The sequence below is a fragment of the Dermacentor andersoni genome, chromosome 1 (genome assembly GCF_023375885.2).
Source record: "Dermacentor andersoni chromosome 1, qqDerAnde1_hic_scaffold, whole genome shotgun sequence".
Classification (NCBI taxonomy): Eukaryota; Metazoa; Arthropoda; class Arachnida; order Ixodida; family Ixodidae; genus Dermacentor; species Dermacentor andersoni.
Genome location: NC_092814.1, coordinates 265,556,499 through 265,584,054, shown reverse-complemented (window position 1 = coordinate 265,584,054; position 27,556 = coordinate 265,556,499). Strand labels below are relative to the sequence as shown.

General features: G+C 47.7%; 1 protein-coding gene and 1 long non-coding RNA gene across 2 annotated transcripts in view; one reads left to right on the top strand and one right to left on the bottom strand.

Moving 5' to 3' along the window:
• Positions 1-27,556, top strand: part of LOC126548198 (WD repeat-containing protein 46) — an 89,902-nt gene that overhangs the window by 32,477 nt on the left and 29,869 nt on the right. Inside the window, exon 7 of the mRNA XM_050196339.3 lies at positions 12,922-13,021. Coding sequence (XP_050052296.1) covers positions 12,922-13,021 — 100 coding nt within the window. The remainder of the gene's footprint in view (positions 1-12,921; positions 13,022-27,556) is intronic.
• Positions 13,028-17,709, bottom strand: LOC129380897 (uncharacterized). The gene is made up of 3 exons (XR_008609098.1): positions 17,355-17,709; positions 14,648-15,119; positions 13,028-14,256 (listed from the first exon to the last, which is right to left on the bottom strand). It is a non-coding gene; the product is annotated as an uncharacterized lncRNA (long non-coding RNA).

Genomic DNA, 27,556 nt, shown 5'->3' with positions numbered 1-27,556 from the left:
GTGCGTTACAAAAAGGGGAGTCTCAACGGTAACGCCGGTGGCTTAAGTCGAAGCCCCTAACATAGGAATCAGCCTCAAAGTTGTTTGTTACTGATGTTTTCTTCCTGAGGCAGGATTTTTAACATATTGCTTTTGTTTAGTGTTTCAAAGTGATGACGTGCTTTCTAGTGCAATTTTCCAATTTGTGGACGTGTTCTGGGTGCTGCTAGACTACTGTAAGGAGCTAGGCAGTAGTATAAAAGGGGAAAGAGCCTGGCATGGCTTAGTGAGGGTTGTGTCGTGCTTGCTGACTGAGCGGTTGAGTTTCGGCGTAGTTCTAACGCTTGCTGGGAACGAGAGAAAAATGGCAACTCTCCCGAAGTCACTTTGCAGTGGCCTGGGTGAACCTGAACGTGAGAACGAGGCCTTCTCTGTGCGCTGCGCTCAAGAAACGCCGAGGGACGACCGACTTCGGTTATGAGCATCATCGAGCGACATCCCTCCGGACAGCGGATGCAGTCCCCTGACCATCGGGATCTCCTTCCCCCGGCGGGGCGGTCTGTTACGTTTCGCCTACGACGCGCGGTATAGCCGGCGCGGATGCAATGGACGCCGGGGCTTCGTTCAAAGCGGCGGACATTTTGGCCCGTTCAGTGCTGCCGCAACGCCTCCCCACCAAGCGCGTCGTGAAGACCAGCGAGATGCGTGAAGCTCAGCGTAAGTTACTTCGTTATCTACGGTGTGGACGCATGAAATTATAGGCGACATTGATTCTTGAAGATCGGCGACAGCAGACAAATCCTAGCGGGGAGCTGCGATTACCGTGCTGGCATCGCAGGGAAGTGCAAGAACGCCGCGGTAGTTTCCCTGTACATACAGGACGGCAAATATGAATCGAAAACATCTCATCCGAGAACGTGGGGCGTACAAACGACTCGTAAGACCTACCAGAGGTATTCTAACGTTGCTCTCCCCGAACACAAAAAAAGGGGATGAACTTACCAGTGTGTTAGACTAAGCTGGGAAAATATTTTCGCCCAAGTTACTGGAAGTGCGATACTTTTATGTTGCGATTTTTCAGAGCGTGCAACGGAGGTTCCAATAAACCACGTTGTCAAAAATTCTGGTGATCTCAACTGCCCCTTAGTTGATATGCTGGGCGCAGAAGTGTATGCCAGCTCAGCCGGCTGCAAGCCCTAGCGCTGTTTGAATGGGAGAGGATTGGGAAATAGTTCCACAGCTTTACTGAGGTACAGTGTGGGAACGAACTACTTTGTTTGCTGCATATATCCTGGTACGCACTGCAGGCAGTGGCGTAGCAACGGGGCCAGTGGGGGGGTGTCATATACGTCTGAAGACACGCGGAAATTGTTGATATCCTCGCCTTCCTCGAATAAACCCCGGGGGGGCGGGGGGGGTGACAGAAGACCTATGGGCCCCGGGTGCCAGACGACGTAGCTACGCCACTGACTGCATGTGTCCCGTTGCTGCCATCATTGCTGTAAAAGCAAAGAATTCAGCGTTATAACGCACTTGGCATAACGCCGGAACATAAAACAGCTTATGCCGTCGGACGAGTGCTATCCAGTGTTGACGCCGTTCTGCTTCATACGGTCGGCTTGGAAACCTGTAAAACTTTGTTCCTCGTGAGTTTGTGTACGTGCTGTTGCAGCCCACTACTCAACAGCTCGGATTGCACTTCGGCATTGCTCAGAAAAGGCAACAGCTACGCACGAAACAGTGTACAGACAGGCTTTCCGAACGCAAGCGGGCCGGTCGTATCCTGCCGGTTTCGCACTCGCCGCCGCGAGGGGCGCTCTAGTAGGCGCGGGAACTACGTTCGCAACCTGCCTATAATGAAGTTCATTATATCGAGATTTAACTGTGTTACATAAGCTGAATGATGTGTGCTCACTTCATTTCTTGTATACAGTGCAAATTAAAGTGCAAACAAACACACAGTATAGTGTGAATTGAGGCAGACTTGTTAGCCAGTACCAGACATGGTGTAGAGAAGCAAAGGACATAGTGCGATTTAAAGCGCCTCATGGTACAGGACGTAGTGCAAACAAACACTGAGTATAGTGCGAAATAAGGCAGCCCACGGCCACTAGTGATGCATGCGAGCACTGACATAAGCACCAACACGGCGTTGTTGTCATTCTGTCATCAATTTATCGCCCGTGCAAACCGTGCTTCTCTCTTCCCGGCTTGAGTCGCCGCACAAGCGTCGTCGGACGCACCTGATGGGCCTCTCAAGTGGCGGCCCCCAGGTGCCCTCTCCACCAAGGCTCTCTTCTGCTGAGCGCTTTATCGCCGTGGCAGATGCACACAAGACCAGAACGAGGTGGTTACATGGGACCTTTGCTTCCGCGACTTCTCGTTCTCGCGCTTGGTCGACTGCTTTCCAGTTAGCCCTAGCACAGTGGGTGCGCATACTCGATCGGTCTTGCAGTGAGCCTTTGCCCGTAAGCGCCGTGACTGTCGCACTGTACTTTGTCTTGGGTGAATAAACCCGTGTTTGTTGACGATTTGACTCTGGAGCCTTCTCTATGCCGGGTCGGAGAGTCGACAAACCCTGCCGTACCGCCTTTGTGCATTACGGAGTGTAGGAGCGTTGTGCCCTTTCCTGACCATCGCTCGTAGTGTGAGCCTTGTGCAAACCCAGGTACACATAACTGGGGCCTAACTCGGTTTCGGCGTGACATCAGAGCAGGCTCCTTTACAGCCCTCGTTCCTGCTTGATCTCTTGGCTACGAATGTCCTTCGACACGGACAACACCGACAGTATGTGGTACGTTCGCCTCGGCGACCCTCTGCTTTCGGCTACCGGGAGGCGTGTGTCTATTTACGCCCAAGCCCAAAGCTTGACCGCTGTGCCGCCATGCGTCGCCTGCACGTACCACATTCCTAGGTACTTTGTCTCCGAAGTGCCATGGCACGTGCTTTAGATCCTTCTATGTATTTGGTTTTGCGTCCCTAGCTGTGCCTGGGCGCGCGGTCTGCTCGGGCCAGCCCGCAGTTGTAATTTTAAATTAAGCATTTGTATGCTTACCCAACGCGAAAACTATCCCTTCGTCTGTCCCGTAATAAGGCGACCGCTTTCAAGATAGCACCCGCAGCAGCGAGTGAATTTACCTTTGCGCTGCCTCCTGTTTTAGCAGCAACAAAGCGGCGAAAACAGTGCTGACGGTGCTCTCAGCAAACGCCTCACTCTGCCACTTTCGCAGATCGCTTTCAAGTTACGGGCCTGCGCGTCTCTTCAACACTAAGTAAGCGGCAAAAACACAGCGCGCAAAGCTATGAGCAGTCTGCACTTTTTGTGGGCATCGCAGATCGCTTTCAAGCTGTGGCCCGCACGGCAGTGCCATAAGAAGCCGCCACTCGAGTACGTTCACGGTTCAATAATGGTTCGGCGCGGATGGATAAGGCACTAAAGAGCAATAACAGCTTATAATGGTCGTAGCCGTCATCAGCGCACCTGGCGCCTCCGCCTGCTGTACTCTGCGTCATTAATGCTTCTTGCGCCGCTGTCAGCACCAGTTAGTGTCACCACTGAGTTGTCGTTAGTACTGGCTTAATGAAGTTACATAACATTGGCAATGACACCAGGCTGCATGGTGATGAGCAAGTGGCACAATGCTTACGCTGCTTACGTATACTTAGTCTAACTTCCAGAAAAGCTTCTGCATGATTTTTTGTTTGTGTGTGTGTGTGTTCGGGCACGTTGCGCGATAGTTTAACTTGCGTCATGTGTGGCACCAGTGCCTTGCTATTGTTTCAGCTGGAAGAGAGATACTGATGTCAAGAAGGAAAGGATGCTTGAGCGCAGTGATGATGTGGCTCGTGGTGCGAGAAACCCTCCATGCCCCACGATTATCCCAGCTTTTGTAGATCAAAGCGCCTTGCACACCATGACCAACCTCTTATCACAACGTTTTATCCCCTTATCCAGACTGAAAAATTTCGTCCAGTGTTGCTTCCAGTGTCCAGTCCAGCTACCGCACACAACTCTTATTCCGAAATAGCCTAGGCGGCGTGTTTTGAAAAACCTATTTCTCTTCGCGACAGCTGGGTGAGCAGATTGTGCGCCCAGGCGTAACATCTCCCTTGTCCCACCAAGTACCTACAAGGATCTAGGGCGCTCGCTGTGGCACTTCGGGGAAAAGTACCTAGAAACGCGGTACACGCGAGCAGCGCATGGTGGCGCAGCGGTCGAGCACTGGGCTTGGGCGTAAATAAGAACACGCTACCGGGAGCGATCCCTTCTTTGGACAGCCCTTTGGTGATGTCGACCGCACGGATGTGGGCCCTAGCCCTAGCCATGCCAATTTCGGGTTTCCTCAACCGTTTGAGATGTGCGTGGAGCAGATGCTTACTAACCCCTCCGACGTGCTGTTCCTGCTCTCTGGCCCCCTTTCATCCTGAATGCAGTTCGATCTTCGATGCGCAGCAGCGGAGCCTTCCTGCCCCACTGTTGGTGCAAAACCGCTTGCTGGCCTCTTCTTGTCTCGAGCGCAGTTGGTAGGCAAGGTCAAGCGCGAGGCACCCCGCTCAGCCAACAACGTCACCGCACTTTCCGACTACTGCTTGCCTCATGCGCAGGTGAGCGTCATTTTTGATGCGCGTGAGCCATCCCGCTCTGCCGTCGACCTGTTCGCCGGTCGTGTAAGGCCTCATGCACCTGTTGGAATGGTAACCCAGCTCTTCTCTATGCCATTTACTGGCCCCACAGGGACGGGTGTGCATTTGGAAGAACAGGTGCAGGTTGACCCTTCTCATATTGCTGCGCCTGGCCTGGAGCAAATGCCGCTGCTCACCACAGCAGCACAGCTTCTCCAAGTCCTGATGAAAGCGGCCCGCTCGCAGCCGAGTGCTCTAAAGGGAGACCTCCAGTTCCCTCAGCCAGGCATGGCAAGTGGCCCTACGAGTACCTCTCCCAGAGTACGGCAGTTATTCGGACCGCATGAGGGCTACGAAGTACCTCAAGGCACTGCTATCAACAAGCAACGCGGCTGGATAACAGCGCGAAGCCAGTCACTATATTTCCCGTCTCGCTAACAGCCCATGCGGCACAGTGGTACCGACTTGTTGGCTGCCAAGCTTGTTCTATGGAGGTGTTTAGGACGCTTATCCGCAGCGAATTCCTCCCTCCTGACTATGAGCGCCCCATGCGTCGCAAGCTAGATCTTCGTACCCAACACCCCAATGAATCTCTGCTCGAGTATGTCAGTGCTATGCAGGAGCTCTATCTTCTTGCTGACCCCATAGCACCTGATGCCGAGAAGGTAAAGCGGGCTATTCGTCAAGCCCATTCAGCCTTCGCCGTTTACCTTCGGAGCACCCATTATCGTGACCTAAATGAGTTTGCCTCCGATGCGAAGCGGATTCAGGGTGACGTACTGGCAGCAAGAGCCTACTGCCACCGCCGTCCGCCTCTTTTGAACCTCGTGCGTGGGTTGGTGCTGACTCGTCACTCCATAATTCCCTGAAATACAAGGCGGCCTCTGCCACAAGAGAATACCGAGATGCGCGTGATCTTTCCGACTGCGCTCTTGACCTGTACTTGCCAAAGAGAACACGAACCCCGTGCCCCTGTGCCCGAAGGGAAATCTGATCGTGGTGCCCCTTTGGCTAGCAAACGGAAGCTACCTAGCGGTCGAGACGTGCCCAGGCCCCCTCAATCGGACCGAGGCGTTGTCTGCTACCATTGTCATGAATGCGACCACATTGCCCGAACATGCAAAATGTGCCGCCCGACACAAGAGCCTCCTCGCCCATCGGGAAACAGCGTGAGCCGCCAGTAAGCTCCCCCTCGCTGGCGGCGACAGTATAAGCGCATAGTAATGAAGCGCAACCTCTGGCTCCAGTGGTGTGTTGCGCTGGAACTGACCCTTCCCCCATGCCGGCGCCTTTCATCGCCCTTACGATCGCTGGTTGGCAGTTTGTGACACTTCTGGATAGTGGGGCTTCGGTCTCACTGTTTGAAGAACAGGTTATGGCTTCTTGCACCAGCATTCTGTCTGCATTAGAGCCTGCGACACCCCCTTCCACCTCGCAGGCTGCCTCGTGCGGCTCGGTGCGGTTGGTTATGCACTGGGAGAATCGCGTGTGTAGTCAGCGCTTTGTGCATCTCCCGGGTCTTTCCGTGCCTATGGTTCTCGGGCGGGACCTCCTCGCACGCATGGGTATCGTGATTGATGTTGCAAGCGGAGGTTACAGGGCAGGTCCTTCTGGCCCCTTGCAACCCTTTGCTACACTTCCGCTGGCCACGACGGCCCCTCAGATGCCAGATGCCGTGTGAGAGCAGGAGGAGAGGAGACCTAGCACAGTTCCCTTGGCTCGTGCCTCGCACTCCACTGCCAATACCGATCCCTTGGCGGCACGGTGGAAAATGGTTGGTGCATTAAAGCATTAACGGCAACATGGCAGACATGGCTAGCGTGTCGAAGCTAATTTCCCGCGCAAACCATTCTTCTCCCTTCCCGGCTCAAGTTACCATGCAAACAAGTGTCACTGGGACGCGCTCTGATTGGCCTCTCGAGTAGTGGCACCCGGTTACCCTCTCCACTTGAGCTCTCCTCCGCTGAGCGCTTTATCCTTTATTGCCGCGGCAGATGCACACACTGCAACAAGATGGTTACGTGGGACCTTTGCTCCCGCAACTTCTCATTCTCGCGCTTGGTGGACCGCTTCCCGGTTAGCCCTAGCACAGCAGGCGCACGTACTTGATCGGTCTTGTGGTGCGCCTTTGCCTGTAAGTGCCGGCACGGTTGCACTGTGCTGTATCTCTGGTGGATAAACCCGTGTTTGTTGGCAATCTGACTCTGGAGCCTTCTCTGCACTATGTCGGAGAGTCGACGAACCCTGCCGTAGCGCCTTTGTGCGTTATAGAGTGGAGGAGCCTTGTGCCATTTCCTGACCATCGCTCGTAGGGTAAGCCTTGTGCAAACCCATCTCCAACACTGTCATTGTCCCATTGCTATCATGCCGTCCTCATTCAAACTCAGTCATTCCCTTCGTCACACCATCTTTGCTATGACGTTGTTATACCAGTAGCATCAGGATATCGTCACGCCATCATCATCATACCATTGTCGTCACTCCAGCATCGTCATTCCATGGTCAGCGCACCATCGTCGTCATACGTCATCGTCACTCCACCATTGTCATCTCATAGTCATCATGCAATCATCATACCCATGGTTGGTGCACTGTTGTCATTCCATAGTTGTCAAGCCATCGTTGTCACACCATCATCGTTGCTCCAGCATTGCCATCCCATGGTCGAGGTGCCGTAGTCACACCAGCGTCATCTCATGGTCTTCATGCAGTTGTCATCACACCATAGTCATACGACTATCGCCACGCCATCGTCTTTGCACCATGGTTGTCATGCAGTCATCATCATGCCATTATGATTGTTTTAGTGTCGTTATGCTGTTCTTGTCATGCATTCATTTCATTGCTGTTGCATTGTCATCATACCATCATCTTCATGCCATCGCAGTCATTCCATCGTTGCCATGGGTGTCGTGCACGATCGAGCGCAACATACCATATTTACATGATCGTAAGTCGACCTATTTTTTTTTTTAATTGAAAATCTGAAGTGGGGGGTTGACTTACAATCGAAACCAAAACATGGCACCGCCAAAAAAGCGAGACCAGTAGATATCAGGGAAGCTACAACATAGTTACAATATTATGTTTGCTTTATGGCCCTACCCATAGTTTTCGCTATCCCGCACGTTTGTTCGCTTTTCGGAAGAGTTTTTCAACATTTTTTAGGGTTTTACAGCGCACACAACACTCATGGGGGCTGTCGATAGTCGATGGAAGTGCCACTGTTCCATTCGTGGTGGCGCCCCCAGAATGGCGGCACTTGCTGGGAGTATCAATAGTTCATGGAAGAGCAGAAGCCGCTCACATGTTTCTATTTCCCTGTAGCTTATATAGGTGTTCTGTGGTAGCTCTTACTTTGACACGTTCGACTCGACTGCCGGCTACGTGCTACTTCCATGCTTCCTCAGTCGTCATGAGCGCTCCAGGCCCACTAAACATTCGGCCCGCGTTCACAGCAGTGTTCAAGAAGGCTGCCATCCTTTACGCCAAAGAAACAAATCACTGCGCTGCGGGTCGCAAGTTCGATGTTTCTGAACGGTTGGTGCGAGAGTGGCGACTGCAGTGAAGCAAAATTTTCACCTGTGACGGCAAGCGAAGAATTTTCCATGGGCCGAAGTTGGGACGCTTTCCGGAGCTGTAGGCCAAGCTTGTGGGCTACGTCGCTGAAATGCGTGATCGGTCCCTGCCAGTGAAGTGGGACATGTTCATGAAACAAGCCCGGATCTTCGCCTTTTAAGGACCTGCTCCGCCGTGAGTACGAATGGCTGGCGGCAGAAGACTGCAAACTGACGCCAACCGGACCCGTCAAAAGAGCCTCCCTGACGGCTGCGTGTGGTTGGGTGCATTCAGCATGGGCTGCTGTTCCACAAGATGTCGTAGTGCGGTTGTTTGCCAAATGTGCAATTTCGCTGGACGACGACGCGCTGTGGGACCATAGCAGTGATGACGATGGCAGCACTAGTTAATACGAGTAGTCCAGTGACCATTCCAGCTACTAATAAATTTTTGTTATGGAATGCGCCCTCGGGTAACTCTTTTTTTTTCCTGTCACGCGATATGGGGGGGTCGACTTACAATCGTGTAAATACGGTAGTTATGTTGAGCGAGACGGTTCCCTGTGGAAATGTCTATCCGAGTTGTGGGGTCTCAACTAGCAAATGGTCACTAAGCAGCAACGCTGTTCTTCACAAATGCCAAAGAAAGCTTCACTTAAAGGATCCCTTAGCTGGTTTGGACAAACTTTGTAGGTGTGTAGGGTACAGCTACAGTAAAACAGTCAGGCCACAAATTAAGTGCAACGTCTCACATTAAGAGAGCTATGGACGATTGCAAGTTACCCTCCTCCCTAGCCTTGCTTTTTCCCCTCAACTCGTTTGCCGAGCGATCTGGGCTAAGCTCCGATTTCACTAGCTCTGCGTCATGATGTGATGTCAGGTCAGGTCGTCTGCTTCCAGTGTCTTAGAGCCAGTGTGAGAAGCCTCTCCAACCTCTCTGCTACCACCTGGCTGTCAAGCCCCAATGAAAGCTATCCAAGTAATGAAAGCTATCCAAGCAGTGTGTGTTGAGAGCATTCTGTCACAGCGCCGAGCGTCTCCAGCATTCCAGTAAATGCAGGCGAGTTGGGCGTTGTGATGAATGGGTGAAGGCGTAAATGTGATTGGCCTGCACGGTGGAGCTGCCTGGTGGCACAGAGCTCAATTAGCCTATCACAGAGCTAATATTGCTGTAACCAAATGTAAAATGCAAAACATTTTAAACATATAAAAAGCCTACTTGTTCACGATTACGCTGCTGCCAAAAATTTACACCAGCACTTAGCTCTGTTATCTGCTATCTTAGCTCTGTGTTAGTATGGTTGAGCTCTGCGCCACGAGGTGGCTGCACTCTCCAGGCCGCTTACCTTTGCACTCCACTCATCTGGCAAAACGGCCAGTCTGCCTGCATTTACCGGAATGCCAAACACGCTAAAACTCTCTATCGTGGTAATAATGAAGTGGCGGCCTCAAACGTGTAGATCCTGGCGCCGATCGAATACCGAGAACCTGATTCGCTGCAGCCACTTCACTCGCCTGTTGCCTTGCATAGTGACACGATGTCGCAGCTTGACATGTCGCTGATCACTAGATTTGCAGTGCACAACATGACATGGGTGGTCTATGGTGCTCACAAAAATAAAGCTCGAGACCAACAATGACCCCGCAGTTAGTATCAACATGGAACAAGTTGTAACACCAGCAGACGACACTTGCTCTATGGCAAAAGTGCTTCGGTGTTTCGTTCTTCAAATTTCATTCTGTTTTCTCGTTCTGTTAAATTTTCTTTCCTAGAGACAGATTAACCAATATTCCACCCATTACCAGCAACATTTGTTCACCACAAATTTCGAAAAATTATTCATGATGCAAGCTGGGTAGCCAATCAGATAGCTTGCGCAACTGACGTCACGCGTGCCAGCTATGTAGATGGCAACGAGGTGGCTGAAAACTCTGGGGAGCGGCGTTGCTGCGATCGATAGTGATGCACATTTTTAAAGCCTTATAATAAATTACACGCTTTATGTGGAGCACTTGAAACATGTCATTTAAAGGGCCCCTCACCAGGCCACATAGCAAAGTTTGGTTATACACCGGGGAGTTGTTACATGCCGTCTGAGGAGTGTTCTACTGCAAGAATTTTTCAAATTAGTTCGTTAATAGCTGACATAGAAATATTCGACGTGCCGTGAACTCATGATTTCAGGCGGCAAGCATCACCGCCAACATAGACACTCTCCCCACTTGTCCCGTCTAACCTCCGCAAGCGAAATTCCTTCCTGCGTTCTACCATACTGGAGCTGGAGGATCGCGTGATGATTCTGTCACGGGCCCTACCCTTTTTTGTTTTTCCCCTCATTCTCTTACATTTTTGCTGAGTGGTGCACTTCTGGTGACTATCTCGTGCGTGAGCTGTAGCGTTTGTCTCGTTTTGCACAGTGGACGATTTCGCTCCTCATGCAGAAGAATACCTGATGTCAATCAAATCGGTGCCACAATCATAGGCACTGAGGCAGGCGTGAGAGGAAGAAAGAGCATGATCATGGCACTGGAATGCGATAGAAAATACATAATTTCGTTCTCTGCGCGCTTCACTGTACAACATGGGAACAAGCAGATGAAACGGCAGTACATCTCATGCTACAGTATGAAGTAAAACAAAAACAGACATCTGGCCTGTATGTTTTATTATTTATCTAAACTTTAATTTGTCTATTGAAGCAATAAGTTAAACAAATAACTGTTGTTGCCTTCAGTAATTCTCGGAAGTCGCGCGTCGCTGTGAGTGACTTCGCAGCACTACCATGTACGTAGGTGCACTTGCACGATTGACGTCAACTCTGGCTCGGAGCACGGCACCCGCGAGGAGAAGGGCAAACGATGTTTGGTTTAAAATGCAAGCTCTTTCCACAGTGCATAGGGATGTAATACTTGGCAGACACGATCGTTAGTGTTTACTGTATGCATTGTGCTTCTCAGCTCAATATGGCCAGACCTGGCAAGGGGCCCTTTAAATATGCTCTGGATAAGTATGAGCACCCTTAACCCATTCGCTTCCACAGCTGATGATCGGCCGGTGGTGATGGCCAAGGCCAATGTCGGAGTGACCGGCAATTCACCAGCCGCTCAAAGAACGGCTGTCCCACACCGCGTGAAATCCCCAGATTTTTTTATTGTTTACACAGGATCTAGGAGCCATAAAGCATATCATTAAATTGCAGTTTGGCAATGTACTGAACATTGGTGCAGATAGATTGTGTATTATTGGAATGTATTACCAGTAAATAAGAAGTGTGACTGTATTGGGTCATTTTTTTGTGTTGTCGATTGGAAACGTTGCCGCCGGGAAACCATACGAAATGAGATCATATCAATAAGAATCCACTGCATATTGATCCATTCACATAAATGTAAACTATTTCCGATATACCTATACTTATTGTATAGGTATATCCTGTAGTATTTGTAGGGAACTGCCTCTAAAAGTGAACTGCCTCTGTCATTACTGGCGTCAGCCATTGGAACTTTTGGCCTCATCATGGTGTCAATGTATTTAACGAAAATTCAGTGGACAGCCTACAGGAGTCGTTCTTCCAGGAATGTTATGTGCAATTGAATGAGCACATCCAAATGTAATTGAATTACGCTTGCAAAAATGAGTTGTTGCTGTATTTTAAGTGTTTCACGTACAAAGCATGATACTGATGCTCGCAGCTAAATGTCACTAATAATTAAAAAAAAAAAAAAAAAAAGGTCTTTATGCAAACAGCACCAGATGTGTGTCGATGGTCATTGTTAATGGTTTCCAGAAATATTTTTCTTTGTGCAAACAATTTTTTTAAATTTATGTTTAAGTAACTAACTTTTGATTTACTTATGTAATGATAAGTTATCAATGCAAAAGTTGTGGAGGATGTTGAGAAATTACCAATAGCAGCTAGGTGTGTGGTAGCTTTTCTTATCGTGAGAAAAAAAACTCAGAAAAAAAAGTATGTGACAGTGCATCAATGCAGCAGCAATTGCAGCATCCCTTGACATATATCCTGTCAAGTACAGGCCTAGCTTATCATGCTGGTAACAGGCGGCTGCGCTCATTCCTTGACACATCAGCAATTTTCAGTGACCATTACTGGGCCATGATGTAGCGCGAAAACCTGACTTCGAACGTACGCTAGATGCATAGTGTATTAGATGACTAGGCTTACATTTGAGGCCGCTGCTGTACAGACGTGTTGTCATGTTTTCATTTCTTTGAAGTTTGCTGTTTCTATTTCAAGAAAGAAGACAACAAAAGGCCTAGATTGCTCTAAATGCTGTTATCAGTCATTTCCCAACAACCTCCACAACTTCTGCATTGAGACCTTATTGATTATAAAAGTTAATTAAACGTTAGATAATTAAACCTTATGAAGTCATTATTTGTGCACAATATAAAAAGTACTCCTGACTAGCACGAACAATACCCATTAACATACGATTAGTTCCATTTGCTATTTGTTTTGTTATTTTTTATTTGTGAAAATTACTTGGTAGAGCTGGCATAACTTAGATAGCAAAGATGATGCTGCAGGATTGCTGTCACTGAATACATTGACTCAGTAAATGGTTAAGGCAGCTGCAATAGTGCAAGTGTGCTTACTTATATATGAAAAGGTGTGCTTTACTCGGACCAAATAGTGAGTATTGGTTGAAAAGTAAAAATTATTCCTAGTACTTTTCACAATGTTGCTGTATTGTCTGCTTAGTGCTGTCACAACAGTGCAAGAACTGTCTCTTGTTGCAGGTGTCGTCAAAATGTGGACGCCTAATATGAGGGAAGCAGCAGTAACTATGTTGTGTGCTAAGGCACCTGTGAGGGACCTTGCAGTGGACCAACGTGGCCTGTGAGTAATCTAGCCCTTGCTTAGTATTTGACTCAAGGACAAATGGAAATCAAAACAAAACAAAAAAAAATTTTTCATGCTGTAGCATGTTCATGTTCATAAATTTTGAGCCATATAAAAAGCCTAGTTGTGATTTTCAGATTGCATAGGTGCAGGGGAGCCTCTGTGGAAAATTTTATGATTGAAATATGAGTGTATATGCCACGAAAAACTAGCAAAAATATCCATTTTTGATACCGCTAATGAAGGTATAAACTAGGTTGTAATAATTTACTTACAGTGCAGGTCTATATAAATGAGCCATGAAAGTGAAAATTGGCCACCTGAAAGCATGAAATTTGAGGGGTCTCAGTGCTCTTGGTAACAAAGTATGCAAGTTCAAACATACAAAAAGGGCATTTATTGCTCCTTTTGTACGTTGCCAACTAGCCAAAATGCCATATGTACATGATTCTAATGCGCCCCTGAATCTAATGCACACTCCATTTTTGTGGGTTGAAATTTAAAAAAAATAAAAGTGCACCTGAATGTAACATTCCCCTGATTTATAAATGAAAAATATAGCATTCCCTCCACGTTTGTGATCAGGAAAAAAAAAGACATGCAGAATTTACGTTCACAGAAGGGAAGCATTTTTGGAAAATAAGCTTTCACAATGAAGATGGCATGTTGATGTAATTTGTGCTTCATTGATCACAGATAACAAGCACACAGGGGCGGTGTTCTCAAATGATCACATTTAGAAGTACTGCTATCACTTTCACGGCATTTTATGTGACTCTGCATCGGATTTGTTGAAGTATGCAGCCAACAGCATTCCTGGCACAGTGCACAGAAAGCGAGTAAGGTGCTTCAATGCGCACCTCATCACAGCGGGCAAGGAGGCCATTGAGGCACCCTAATATCGCTTCGCACAGCACCAGAAATACTGCTGGCCAAATAAGCCTACGCAATTTGTTCCCGTTTGCATGAAATCTTGCGAAAATGATAGTATCTTCGAAAGTGACCGACGGAGAATACCGCTCCATATCGTAGTCGAGCACAAAATGAACCCACAGCAACTTCACAAAAACCATTGTCCTTCCTCCATGACGAAAACATGGTTTGTTGCCATTTTGTGATGGTGATGGTGCTGTGCCTCATGGCTTTTAATGTCGGCCATTGCCAATGCCACGAACACTGTTTTGGTCTCGTATCCGGTGGTAAAGCGCAGGCAATTTCCGAATCCATTTTCTCTGAAAAAAAAACGTGCAGGTTAGATTTGTGTAAATATGGCACGTACAAAGAAGGAATATGCTGACGAATCGAGGAAATTCAACTCGTCACACAGGGACACCACGCAGAGATAATAATGTTTGCCCATGCCATACGCAAATGCCCAAGTCACTTGCAGATACGATTCTGTAAACAGAGGCATGTCTGAGCATGCTTTCCGAAGTCGAATGGAAAGCTTTTCATGGGACAGTCCCGTGAAGCGCGCTAAACCGTGCATGCTCGGTTCACCCATGCAGCCATCCTAGAGCCAAAGAATAGGAAGGAAGTTGCTCTCGCGCCCAAGTTATCCATGCTATCAGGCACTTCGTAGTTATCCATGCCATCAGGTAGTTCTGACATAGGAACACTCACGCCATCTCTCTTTGCAGCTGCATAGCTTATGACGCTGACTTCTGTTGTTGCATATGTGTCACACAAGAAAGCCGAAAGACAGGAGATGCGATATATCCGAGCGTCCCCACAAACTACAAAGGAAACGGACAGTTTCTCCTGAAAGAAATTTTCGTAGTTAAACAAACGTTTGTTGTGGTTAATGGATCCGACACGATGCCACCACTTTTCCAGGGCAGTTTTACTTACTACTGAACTAACCAGGAGGCTAATGGGTGATGGGCGAGAGCAAATTGAGAACTTAAAGGGCAGAAACATTCAATAGAGAAATAAGTTACGTGGAAAGTCTGGAGGTGGAGGTTGTTTTATCAAACAGAAGATTGTCATCCAATCAGAAGTAGCACGAGCTTGATAGCTTTGTGCCACTGTCAGTTGAATGACAGTGAGCAGTTTCACCCCTGTGCCAACTGCGCCAAATTTTGCCAACACGAACCTGAAAAAAAAATCAAGCAAGGTTTCAGCATACTGCACCAAAACCAGTCTCAGAATTTGGTTGTACTACTGCCTCTGATTGCATCACTGCTATGGCAAAATGTGTATTGCCTGACAAGATCCATACAATGCATGCCCTGCTGCTCAAGATTCTCATTTCTTCATAACTGCGAAATGCTAGAGAGAGAGATTACAATAGGATTAGCAGCAAACAATAAAATGTGCAGTCTGTTCTTAGTCATGTGCGACTGATGTGACAGTTGTGTTGATTTCTGGTGCGCGGCTCGGCCGTGTCTGCGCATGGCTGCAAGTGCATAAGCAGCCGCACACCCTGCTTTAGAGGTAACCTGCTGACAAAAAGTGGGCGTGCCAAGACGGCGTGGCATCATATAAGCGGTCTTCCTGCCCGTAGAGTATTGGATGATGCATATCTCGAGTTGCGGTGACTTGTTGGAGCAAGAGGCAGACGAAGCATTCGCTCCCCACTACCGGCGCTTTTTATGATAGCCAAGGGGGCAGAGTGCACACGAAAGCATGGTTGGCTTCGCCTAATCGTCTGAAATGAAACCGTATCATTTGTTGCTGACTCCCAAATTCATCAAAATGAATTGTTTTCTCATTCAAATTTGCTTTCTTCAATCGCCCAATAATTAATAAAATTCTGCAGCCCCTTTTCGTGTAAGAAGAATAGATTGGTGACGGTACTTATTTCCATAAAAGTTCTAATTTCAATACTACGAAATTTCGATATACATAATGAAGCAAATTGCTGATTTTACCTACTTTGTTATATCGAGGTTTAACTGTATTACAATCTTTTTATCACCATACAATCACTGCCTTGCCCACCAAGTGCGAGCACATTTATCCATCCCATGCACATACAGAGATGACTTGTTGATCTATTAACACAGTGTGCTACAGGGGCATTTCAGGGCTTTGATGGTGACAGCTGATTAAAGTGAGATTTGGTAAACTACCCTTTGCCATTCTGCTTATGTTGACATCCAATATACATGGGCGTGCTGAAGTGAATCTCGGCTAGCTTTGTAGTGCGTTTTATTTGCAGTAAACCCTCGTTAATACGATCCTGTTTCGTGCGATTTCCCAGAGCCAATGTTTTCAATCAAGAACCAAAAAAATGACCCAATACAATTACACTTCTTTTTTATCAGTTGATAGGTTCCCGGAAAACACAATTTTTTGGCACCAACATTCCATGCATTGCTAAGCTGCGATCGTGTGATATGTTTTCCTGCTGCTAGATCCCACGTAAACAAGAAAAGGTGCGAGGCACGTGCAATTGAGAACAGTAGCTGCCTGCTGCAGCAGCTTCCCCACAGTACTCACCTGCCTGTGTTGTGTGAAAATGCCGGTGCGCACTCAGTTTCCTATTCCGGTACCATAATATCTGCTCGCTGGTCGTGGTACGCCCCATTTGCAGCTATTGGCGCCAGCCTTACTGCCATAAGCATCTTCACCTATCTGGTTTCGTACATCCCAACGCGCATGGCGTACTGCCATTGCAACCGTGCTGCACGCTTTTAATAGGCAATAACCCAAATGGGCAACCGTTTCCTGAGTGTGTCATGTTTCACTCTAGCAGCATTGTATGCCATTGTCGCCAACCAGCTCAATTTCAGTTTGGTTTCCCATTGCCGCCTTAAAATACTTTGCAATTGTAAAACAACAAGGTGCTTTTCAGGCTACTCGGGCCCGGCAAGCTCGATGTGCATTGGTACCTCATGCCACAATGATTCATACCAAGTGGGCAAGTCAGGACTTCCTGCCAAAGTGCCCCACTCGAAGAAGCTGCTGACTCAGGTCGAATTCGAGGAGCGGAAATGTATGCGTGTCGAAGCCACAAAAACGAAAACACGCGGCTTTGGTACCGCAAGCTCAACACCCGTTGGTGTCTTGTGCTGAAACGATTTGCACTTAGTGGGCACGTGACCCAGCTTGAATTCGAGGAGCGCAAATGTAAGTCTTGTGCTACTCTGGCGCCACCAGCTCGTACATGCTGCAATGATTTGCATAAATCTTCGCATTACGTAGATGTAAACTACAGTTGAGTCTGCCAAATTTTTTTAGTGACTTTGGATTGTATGTTTTTCCAGTTAGTACATTTGTTCTCACATATTTTTGCCAAACGTATGAACAAAGTCCTACTGTATTTTTAATGCAAGCAATCTCTGCGAACGTCAAGCGTTTTCAATGTATCTATCTAGCCACTTACGTCATGATGCTGTCGTGGTTGTTTCTTCAACTGGGTATATATCAGCGTAGCCATTAGGAGGGGGGCATGACATGCATGCATGTATAACATGAATGAAAGGTCATAACATCTTTGCCATGACATACTTGCACCCGCCGTGGTTGCTCAGTGGCTATGGTGTTAGGCTGCTGAGCACGTGGTCGCGGGATCGAATCCCGGCCACGGCGGCCGCATTTCGATGGGGGCGAAATGCGAAAACACCCGTGTACTTAGATTTAGGTGCACGTTAAAGAACCCCTGGTGGTCGAAATTTCCGGAGTCCCCTACTACGGCGTGCCTCATAATCAGAAAGTGGTTTTGGCACGTAAAACCCCACAATTTAATTTTTTAATGACATACTTGTCATGGCATGTATTTCATGACAAATGGTATGAATGACAGGGTGTCATCGTCGTTTCTTTAACATAGTATATATCAGGGTATGAATTAGTCATACGTGCCAACTCTTCCGAAAATTCCGTAAAATGTACGAATTTCGAGCAGTCTTACAATTTTACGAATCTCGCTTGAAATCTTACGGAAAACATTTTATTTGTGAAAAAAAAACAACCTGAAAATGTAGTAAAACTACACCCTGGTACCTTGTGCTGCCACAAGATGGCAATACATATGCGTGGTATCATCATCAATAGCTGCAACATTTTAGTGACTTCTGTCGTCTACTAGGGGGGTCACAAATCCATATCCAAAGCTCAATAGTGCCTATAGCGCCTCCGCAAAGCTGTTGCCATGCTGTTGCCTTTTTTTGCGCGGGCGCGAGGGTTTGGACTTCAATCACCTTCAGTCACTGCAGTGTTGGCCTCACCTTCTGTGTGACTAGCTGCCGCGTCGGACGCAGTGCGACTCCGACCTGTAGCGGATTCGCAGTGCAATGGTGGGCTCGAATCCCTGACAGTACTTCCAACTGTTTTTGAAATCGTACATGGCAGAATTTCCATGCTTCATGCTGTCGAAGAAAGGGGAGAAGTTCAGATTCTGCACCACGTGTGCCTGTGATGTGAGCATCTCGCATGGCGGCAAGTCTGAGATCAAGGTCCACATAGCTTCGAAAAAGCACCAGGGATGCGTGTGAGCCGCGGACAGTCAACCAAGCCTAGCCAGTTTTGTATGCCGCGACAACGACCTCGGTGTGATTCGTACAGAATGCCTCTTCACGATGTGTTTAGTTGAACACAACGTCCTGTTGAGTGTCAGTGATTATGCCGGATCGCTTTTCCGGAAAATGTTCCCCAAGTGCGATGAAGCGAAACGCTACGCCTGTGGACAAACAAAGTCGACGTCAATTGTTCGGGAGATGTTCTCCAACGCATAGACTCCTTTGCTGGATGCCCTAAAACAGCAGGTATTTTTGATCGCTTTGGATGGCAGTTACAATAGGGATACGCAGCTTTACCCTATTGTTGCGACATATTTCGTTAACGAAACAAGTTGAGTCGAAAGCCGTCTTCTTTGCCTCGGGACAATCCAAGGGGAAGCGATGGGTCACAAGATCGCAAACCTGGGGCCCTATAACATAAAACTATTCCAATATGTTTCATTCCAATCTCCAGACGTTAAATTTCTGTAACCGCCGACGCAAGCATCAGGCGGTGACCCGCAGGGTTGTCTGAACAGACCAATCAAACGCTTTCGTCGTTTATAGGAGGTCACTTTTGTTTGGTTTAAAAACGAATAGCATTGCCTACACTGAGCGGCTTGTCTTATCTAATTGGTTGATAAGAGGCGAGACCGCTCAAGTGCAGAGGGGTTCGATGGGGCCGAGCGAGTGCACTGAAAATCGATAACCAGATGAAGAGGTTGGTGCCGGCATCTGTGATAGGTCCGCTTTCCCATACTTAACTTGCGGTGGCTGGTCGAAAATCGCGGTGGCATGCAACGGAAGGTTAAGAATGCCGCTAAAACGCATCCTCAGCAAAGAAGAGTTGGCAGAGTGCGGTTGTAAACATGCCAAAAGTACTCTAAAATAATACACTGCCAGTCAAAAAGTTTTATTGTACGCAAATAAATCCAAGCTCTCCGGCAGGTGCGAGTAGCCATTGCCTGAGCGATTGGCGGCAGCCATCTTTTATTCCTTCCGGAATGGGGCAGCCTGCGGCTATTCAGAAGAAAATGCAGGTTTATTCGGCATATTAATGCATCTTTAACGCGTTCACGTCACTTTGACATGGCGAGTTTTCGCGCTTTTGGGACGTCACGTGACAGGCAGGTGAAGTGGGAGCAGCCCGAAAACTTTTAACCAATACCGAGGGCTAATGGCGAGAAGGCGTCGAATCAGAAACAACCAGTTTTCTTTTGTTTGGTCCAATCATGCATAATCAGTGTGCACACGTAATATCAGATGGGGAGCTATCGTGACAGATAGGCGAAATGGGGGTGATCCAAAAATGTTTTCAACCAATCGTGGAGGGCTGATTGCAGAATTGGAATAGAAAAGTTTGGACTAGCTTTACGTTATAGCACCCCTGGTTCTGGACGAGATGAAGTCTCAGAATTTGCCTGTTGGAAACCTGTTGGCTATGTGTTCGAACAATGCCAATGTCATCAAGAAAAACAGTGTTTCTACTGTATTCAGAGAGGTTCAACCAGGTTTGATAGGGGTTGGTTGCCTGTGCCATCTCGTCAATTTGGCCGCCCAAAAAGGATCTTCATGTCTCCCTGTAAAGGTTAATGAGGCTTCGGTTGACATTTTTTTTTTTTACCTAGAGAAAAGCTCGAAATGGAAAGATTGACTTAAAAAGTTCAAAAAAATGCATGACGCTGAGGTCAGAAAGATGTTGAAGCATTCGCCGACACATTGGCTGTCGTTGGGAAAGTGATTGAAGAGGCTGCTCGACCGGTGGAAACCACTACGCAGCTTTTTTTTTTAATCTAAAATAAAGCAGTGCAACAAGCAGAGCTTGTTTTTGGAGTCATACCAAATTCCGAAGACTTCCTCACAAACCCCCAAGAACCCTGCACTGACCCCAAAGTCTGCTACACATCTTCACAAGACTGCTGCAGGCCTCGGGGGGAAAAAGCACTGACGGCAATGTACTAAAGAGGAAAGGGGCTCATTCTGGACCTCAAGCAAAAAAAACTGAAACTTCATACCAAGGATTCTGGGGAAGCCAGCCACGTGACCCCTGAGGAGCGCCTGTTTTATTTATTTTCATCGGAGCTAAACAGGGCATGCTGTCTTCTCCAAAATGTTATACTGCTTTTTGAGAAGGTAAACTGCCTTCTTCAGGCACAGGCTCCTCAGATTCATGTGCTGAGGGGCCTCCTCAACTGCCTTTTCGGGGATCTCCTGACTAAATTTGTGCGCCCAGGAGTTTTCAAGGCACGTCATTCATTGCTGGAAGTTGACTATGGAGCTGCAGAGAACCAGAAAGGTGATGAAGACAGCCATTGGCAGCACAACCTACTCTGTGGTTGAGACACTGAGCTGCATTGAGAGAGACCAGTTCTTCTCTGCTTCATGTCTGTACTTAACGGCAGCATGCGATTATATTTGCCACAAATTCCTGCTAGAAGACGTCAATCTCAAGATGGCTGAAGTTTCTCAAGTACAAGGTCTGGAAACTGCTTCACTCAACAGCATACGTCATTTTATTATGGCGTTCCCTGCTATCCTACCCCAGCAGAGTGGCGAATCAAAAGAAGCGATCGACGCACTTGAAGTCAAGTTTGCCAACTTGCAGTCATATCGGGTTCCAGCCGGCATATTGAATGAGCCAAGGTGCAACGTGCAGTGGTCGTAATTAGGAAGCGTTTAAAGTGGCGACGGATCGCTCAGCTTCCACAGAATTTCACTGGTTATGCTGGGTATTCTCTCCATTCTTCACAGCAATGCTAAATGTGAGAGAATATTCAGCACTGTGAGCAAAACTCGAATGCAGTTTCACTCATCTGTGTGTGAGAAAACACTCAAAAGTCTGATGATCATCAAGGGGCACCAGAGTGGTACTTGCTTTGAGCAAACCTACACTGAGAAGTTTGTGAAGCAGGCAAAGTCTGCAACAGCAAAGTCATTGCAAAAATAAATTGTGCCCCAGTGGAGTTTTCGCTCTTTACTCTCCAAGACACGAATTGCACTTCCGGTTGTGAAAACGCAAGTAAGCTTGTCGCAAAAGGTAAATCCCTTAAAAAATAAAAAGGAAGTGCTGCCACCCCCCCCCCCTCCTGCCATGATAATATTGCGAATTTCCAAATCTTCAGGTTGGCAGATATGGAAATGTATGCATGACCTGAGATGGATGACATGACATAAATATCATGGGATGAATGACAAGACATGCATGTGCATCCCATGTCATGACATAAATTGTATGAATGACACGATGCCGTTGTGGTCGTTTAACTCAATATGTATCATGATATGAATGATGTGCATGCATGACAGGACGTGAATGGCATGCGTGCTGTTACATGAATGACATAGATTGCATGACATGTCATGTGCATCCCGTGTAATGACATCACATGCTTCACATGGCTGTGTGTCATCACATAAATGATATGAATGACATGATGCCATTGTAGTCGCTTCTTTTAAGTCAATAATATATCTGGATATGAATGATATGGCTTGAATGTCATCACATGAGTGACATGCATCTGATCTCATGAATGCTATGAATTGCATGACGTGTCGTGACGTTAATGACAAGACATGCGTGAACATGCCATGTCATTTCTGTCTTGTCATGCACGCTTGTCTTGTCACACGTTTGTACATATCCAGGTAAAGAAACATCCACGATGCCATCAATTCATTTCATGATTATCATTCTTGTCAGGTCCATTGTTTAACAAGTATTTTATCAGGATATCCGTGACATGAATGAAATCATGACATCAATGTCATAAATGAGATGAAATCACATTAATGAATTTAATTACATGCTATTAATTTATTTAACTGGATATATTCTGAATATGCATATTATGACATGCATGTCATAACATGATTGCCATGAATGCACATTATGGCTTGTCTGTATGTCAAGCCATGATGTGATTCCCTTGAATGTCGTAAATTCATGTCATGCATGCATGTGTGCATGCCACAACATTATTACCATGACAAGAACTTATGCTAACCCAGTGGACCAAGTTGTCTACTAGGGCTGATTGTTATATGCTCATCTTCGTAATGCCGTGACGGTTATTGCAGTGTCATTCCAGCTTCATAATCCGACTCTCCTCTTATTCTCGCGTGCTACCTGCACTCGAGCCAAGTGGCATGCATAAAAAGATCCTGGCATCTCGGTAGCAGAATACCGGTTGCATCGGTTCAGACAGCGATTGAAAAGCGAGTTCCCCATGAGCAATGATTCTGAACATCGGAAAGCAATGTGCCTCCTCCTCATTCCTCCCGAAGCTCGTACCGGACTTTCACGGCCCTTCTCATTTTACCGGACTGTTTAATCAAACATAGAGGCCTGCTGCACCAAGGCGAGCCTGCACCATGCAACTCGTCCTAATGCCCATAAATGGACACAGGCTTCAGGTTGTGCTGCAGTTTCATTGTCAAGTCATCCATTTGTGTTTTCCAAGTGGTACCATGTGCTGCTGTCCGTGAGAATTTAGTCTCTGCGTTTCTTACCCACCTTACACCTCAATGCTGTTCTTTCACATGAATTCGATCATTCATAGAAATCATGCAATTGTTGGTACCGTCGTCGTGGTTTTGCTGCTGTTGTCACGCACACACACTCATATTAATTCTAGTTCAGTGTACTCATGTCACACACACAAATACTGGATTTACACAAACACATTGGTCAATCTGGTAACGCCTTGCAGAACCCGAAACAGTGCTGCATAACCAGCTGCCTGCAAAATGCTTTGCATAACGTCGATTCCCACAGTGCATGCGATTTGCATAGTTTTTTATTTTTAAAATGCCTAGCTTCTGTGTGGTGTATAGGACTCTGCACTGGTGCAATTGTGCACCACTAATCGAGGAAGACGAATGGTGCTGAGGCTTTTCAATCTAATATCGGTTTTGAGTTACTTGGGATACAGTAGAACCTCGTTCATACGCTTTGGAAAGAATTGTGAGAACAAACTACCTTAGAAATAGTACGATCGGAAGTCACTAAAATATGTGACAGACTCCACTGTAATTGAGATCTACGTGATGCGAAGCGCTGCACGAATCATTGCAGCATAAGACGCCCACGCATGCCGAACTGGTGGGGCTCATGCAGCTCGAGATGCGCATTGTCGTTTTTACGGCTTTGGCAAGCTTACGTTTGTGCTCCTTGAATTCGGGCTGGGTCAGCAGCTTCTTCGGGTGGAGCATTTTGGTGGGAAGTTTGACGAGCCCACTCAGTGCAAATTGTAGCAGCGCGAGACATGGACGCTTGTCGAGCTGGTAGGGCCCAAGAGACCCAACCTGAGCGCACTTTGGCATTTTCTTATTGGGTGACGGAAAATCGAGCTGGTGGGCAACACCGGAATTGCCGATTAAAAGTGTGCAGTATGCTTCCAACAGCACTACAGCCCACATTCTATCCAACAAATAAGTGAAGATGCTTATCACAATAGGGTTAGCAGCGATAGCTGTGACTGCAGTGGGGCAACGACCCGGGAGGGGATTTGCTAATACAGTCGAACCTCGATATAACGAAGTCCAATTTGCAGCCGAAAATTTCGTTAAGTCGAGGTTCGCATGTTTCAGCAGTCCAAATTAAGATGCAGGTTCTTGGAACACTCCTGGCGTATGGCACCTTGTAGATAGCAAAATTACAAAGATAACCAATAAACCCCGGAACTAATAACACAACCAAGAGCGTGATGCCCGATAGCCAGCGGGTACGAACGCATTTTTCTGCATTGCGCGTACGGTGAAGAGAAGGTCTGTAGCAAGCGCCGCGCCTAGTGCTCATCGCTGCCACTAGAGGTGGCCATCAGTGCCATCATCGTCATGATTCGTCATCACTAAAAAAAAAAATAAGTTCCTTTCACGAAGACATGGCAACCCGTGGCGCAAAGAAAAAAAAACATTGTGCACATACCAGAGCTATCAACTTGAATATTCTTTCGAAGAAAATTGGAAGTAGTATTAACTTGGTGGATCCATGAGGCCACCACTTACCAATAGAACGCTTAGCCAAAAGGCATTGGCTTAACGCTCGCAGCCATCGGATGATGCCGCGCTCAGTAAATCCAACGCCTCCTTTACTAGATGCCTGCCGCATGAGCCGAGAAGCTGGTTCCTGCCACTCTCCTGTTTACTCTTCCCGACCCGGGTTAACCCGGGTCGGCTGCGAGCGCTAGCTGCGGTGGCCGCTGCAAACCTAAATCACGTAGCCCTGCCTCCGAGATTTTAGCAGCGTCTGTTTTTGATCTCGGAGGCAGGACCCGCGGTCTCTCGTCAAGCCATTGGTCGAGCGCGCGCCAGCCTAGTAATCGTCACTTCCTCCGCAACAGGAAGTGGGTCGGCTGCGAGCGCCGTCTCTCCGGGACTACCCTGAACTACGGGAACCTCCGCTCCAATGGGAAGACTAGCGACGCGGCAGGCATCTAGTAAAGGAGGCATTGGTAAAGCAATGACGACGTTGATTCATGAACGCTGGAATATTTTATTTAACTTCCCGCAGAGCAATTCTATGCAACTTAGATGGAAGCGAAGAACTCCGTCAGCTTCATCTGCCGCTTTTTAATATGCGTCGGGGTTATAAGGCGCTCGTAGGTTGACAGGGCTGCTACACTCTTAGGCAAAGTTACACCCTTTGGCTTGCCCCTTCTGCCACACAACAATAATCGTTATCTGCCTTGATGCGTTTCCTTTCTTTAACGCTGCGAGCCCGGAACTTTCCAGTAACGAACGGCACGCGCGTTATCAGAAGGGGCACTCCAAAGGGTGTAAACTGTTCTGTGCTGATAACGCGCGTGCCGTTCGTTACTGGAAAGTACCGGGCTCGCAGCGTTAAAGAAAGGAAACGCATGAAGGCAGATAACGATTATTGTTGTGTGGCACAAGGGGCAAGCCAAAGGGTGTAACTTTGCCTAAGAGTGTAAGGCTTGCTCTTGCGAGTGCGCGCCCGCGTACGTGCGTAAGAGATCCAGCGCATCCATGACTTGCTTCGGTGTAGCTATGCTGCTTGCCGCCTGGAGTTCTTCGTCCGAGTCGTCGTCCTGCTTTTCTGTATCTGTGACGCTCTGGATTTTTGCGTCATTGTCCAGCTCTTCAGTTGTCACGTCGCTTGGGGCACCTCCCTGATCGCAGAGCAGCTGCCACGAGTCAACGACATCTGTTGTGTACGCCATACTTTCGTCACCGTCATTGTACTCACGGCGGAGCAGGGCCTTAAAATTAAGGCGAAGGTCCGGGCTTGTTTCATGACTATGTCGCACTTCACTGGCAGAGACCGATCACGCATTTCAGCGACGTACGCCGCAAGCTTAGCCTACAGCTCCGGAAAGCGTCCAGACTTCGGCACGTGGGAAATTTCTCACTTGCCGTCACAGATCAAAAACTTGTCACTTGCCGTCACAGATCAAAATTTCGCTTCGCTGCAGTCGCCACTCTCGCACCACCCGTTTGTGATTTGTTTCGGCGTAAAGGATGGCAGCCCTCTTGAACGCTGCTGTGAACGAGTGCCGAACGATTAGTGGGCCTAGAGCACTCATGACGACTAGGGAAGCATAGAAGTAGCGCGTAGCCGGCAGTCAAGTGGAACGCGTCAAACTAGTGCCAATGCTTTCAAAAGAGAAAGAAACCCGCGAGCGGTGTCTGCTTTTCCATGAACTACCGACACTCCCCCCAAGCGCCGCCGTTCTGAGGGTGCCGCCGCAAATGGGAACAGCGGCGCTTCCATCAACTACCGACACCCCCCATGAGTGTTGCATGCACTGTAAAACTCTAAAAAATGTTGAAAAACCCTTCCGAAAAGCGAACAAACTCGCAGGATAGCGAAAAGATACGGGTAGGGCCATATAGCAAACATAAAATTGTAACTACGTTGTAGCTCTCGTTGGTCTCGCTTTTTTTTGGCGGGGCCATGTTTTGGTTTCGATTGTAAGTCGAACCCCCCCCCCCCCCCCCCAACTTCAGACTTTCAAAATTTAAAAAAGTGGTCGACTTACAATCGTGTAAATACGGTAACCAACTGAGGAAACGTGCCCAACGACCGCTGTTCGTAAACTTACTTCCGGTTGGCGCTTTCCCGTTCCAACAGGCCGGTGACGTCGTCATAGCGTGACGTGTTCCGGAACTTCTGAAGCACTCCGGCTAGCACTACAGGAGCGCGTCCGCTGCGGGTTTCATACGTACACGATAGATGGCGCAGCGGCACATTCTGCTCTACATATTGAAGCGCGCCGGGAAAATTTGAGCATTAACGGGCGCATGCAAGTCGCTGTATGCCCGGCTAAAGTTTTCGTCTGCCTGTCAAGGACGCTCCTCGTGCGTGCGTGCGATGCGCGAGGACTTCGTTAAATCGGCAGTACAGTATAAGGCGACCTCGTTAAATCGCGAAAAAATATACATGGTTTTCAATGGGGCAGAGATTGGAAAAAATAAAAAGTGCGTTATTTCGAGAATTTCGTTAAATTGAGGTTCGTTATATCGAGGTTCGACTGTACCAGAATAAGAAACGTAGTGCGCACAAATGTTTTTATGTGAGACTGGCGGGCAGGTATTGCGGATAAGCTGTTGCAGTGGGCGACTACTGTTCTGAGATCACTCATGCCTTGCGCCTTTTCTTGTTTACATGGTATCTAGTAGCCGGAAAAGTATCATACGATTCTAGTTTGGCAATCTACTGAACATTGGTGCCGAAAGATAGTGTTTTCCGGGAACTTATGAAATACAGTTCCGCTTACCGGTACTGGAAGTGAAACTGGTATGGTAAGAGGAACTGTAAAGAACCAGAACTGTACTGGGTCATATTTTTTTTTTTTGTTCTCTATCGTGAATGCTGGTGCCAGGAAATCGTACGTAAAGGGATTGTGTCAACGAGGTTCTACTGTATATAGTAGTCTGCATTCTTTAGAGATACCTATGAGCCATGATTTATGGCATGGTTTATTGTTTATGTGGAATAGAGACAAGCTCACTGGCATTACAGTGCTGGAACAGCTGCGCCAATTGCACTTAGAGCAGTTTTTTGTGCCATCGGGCTCCAAAACAGCATTTTAGTGGAAAATTGCACCTAGCCTGCACCAAAGAA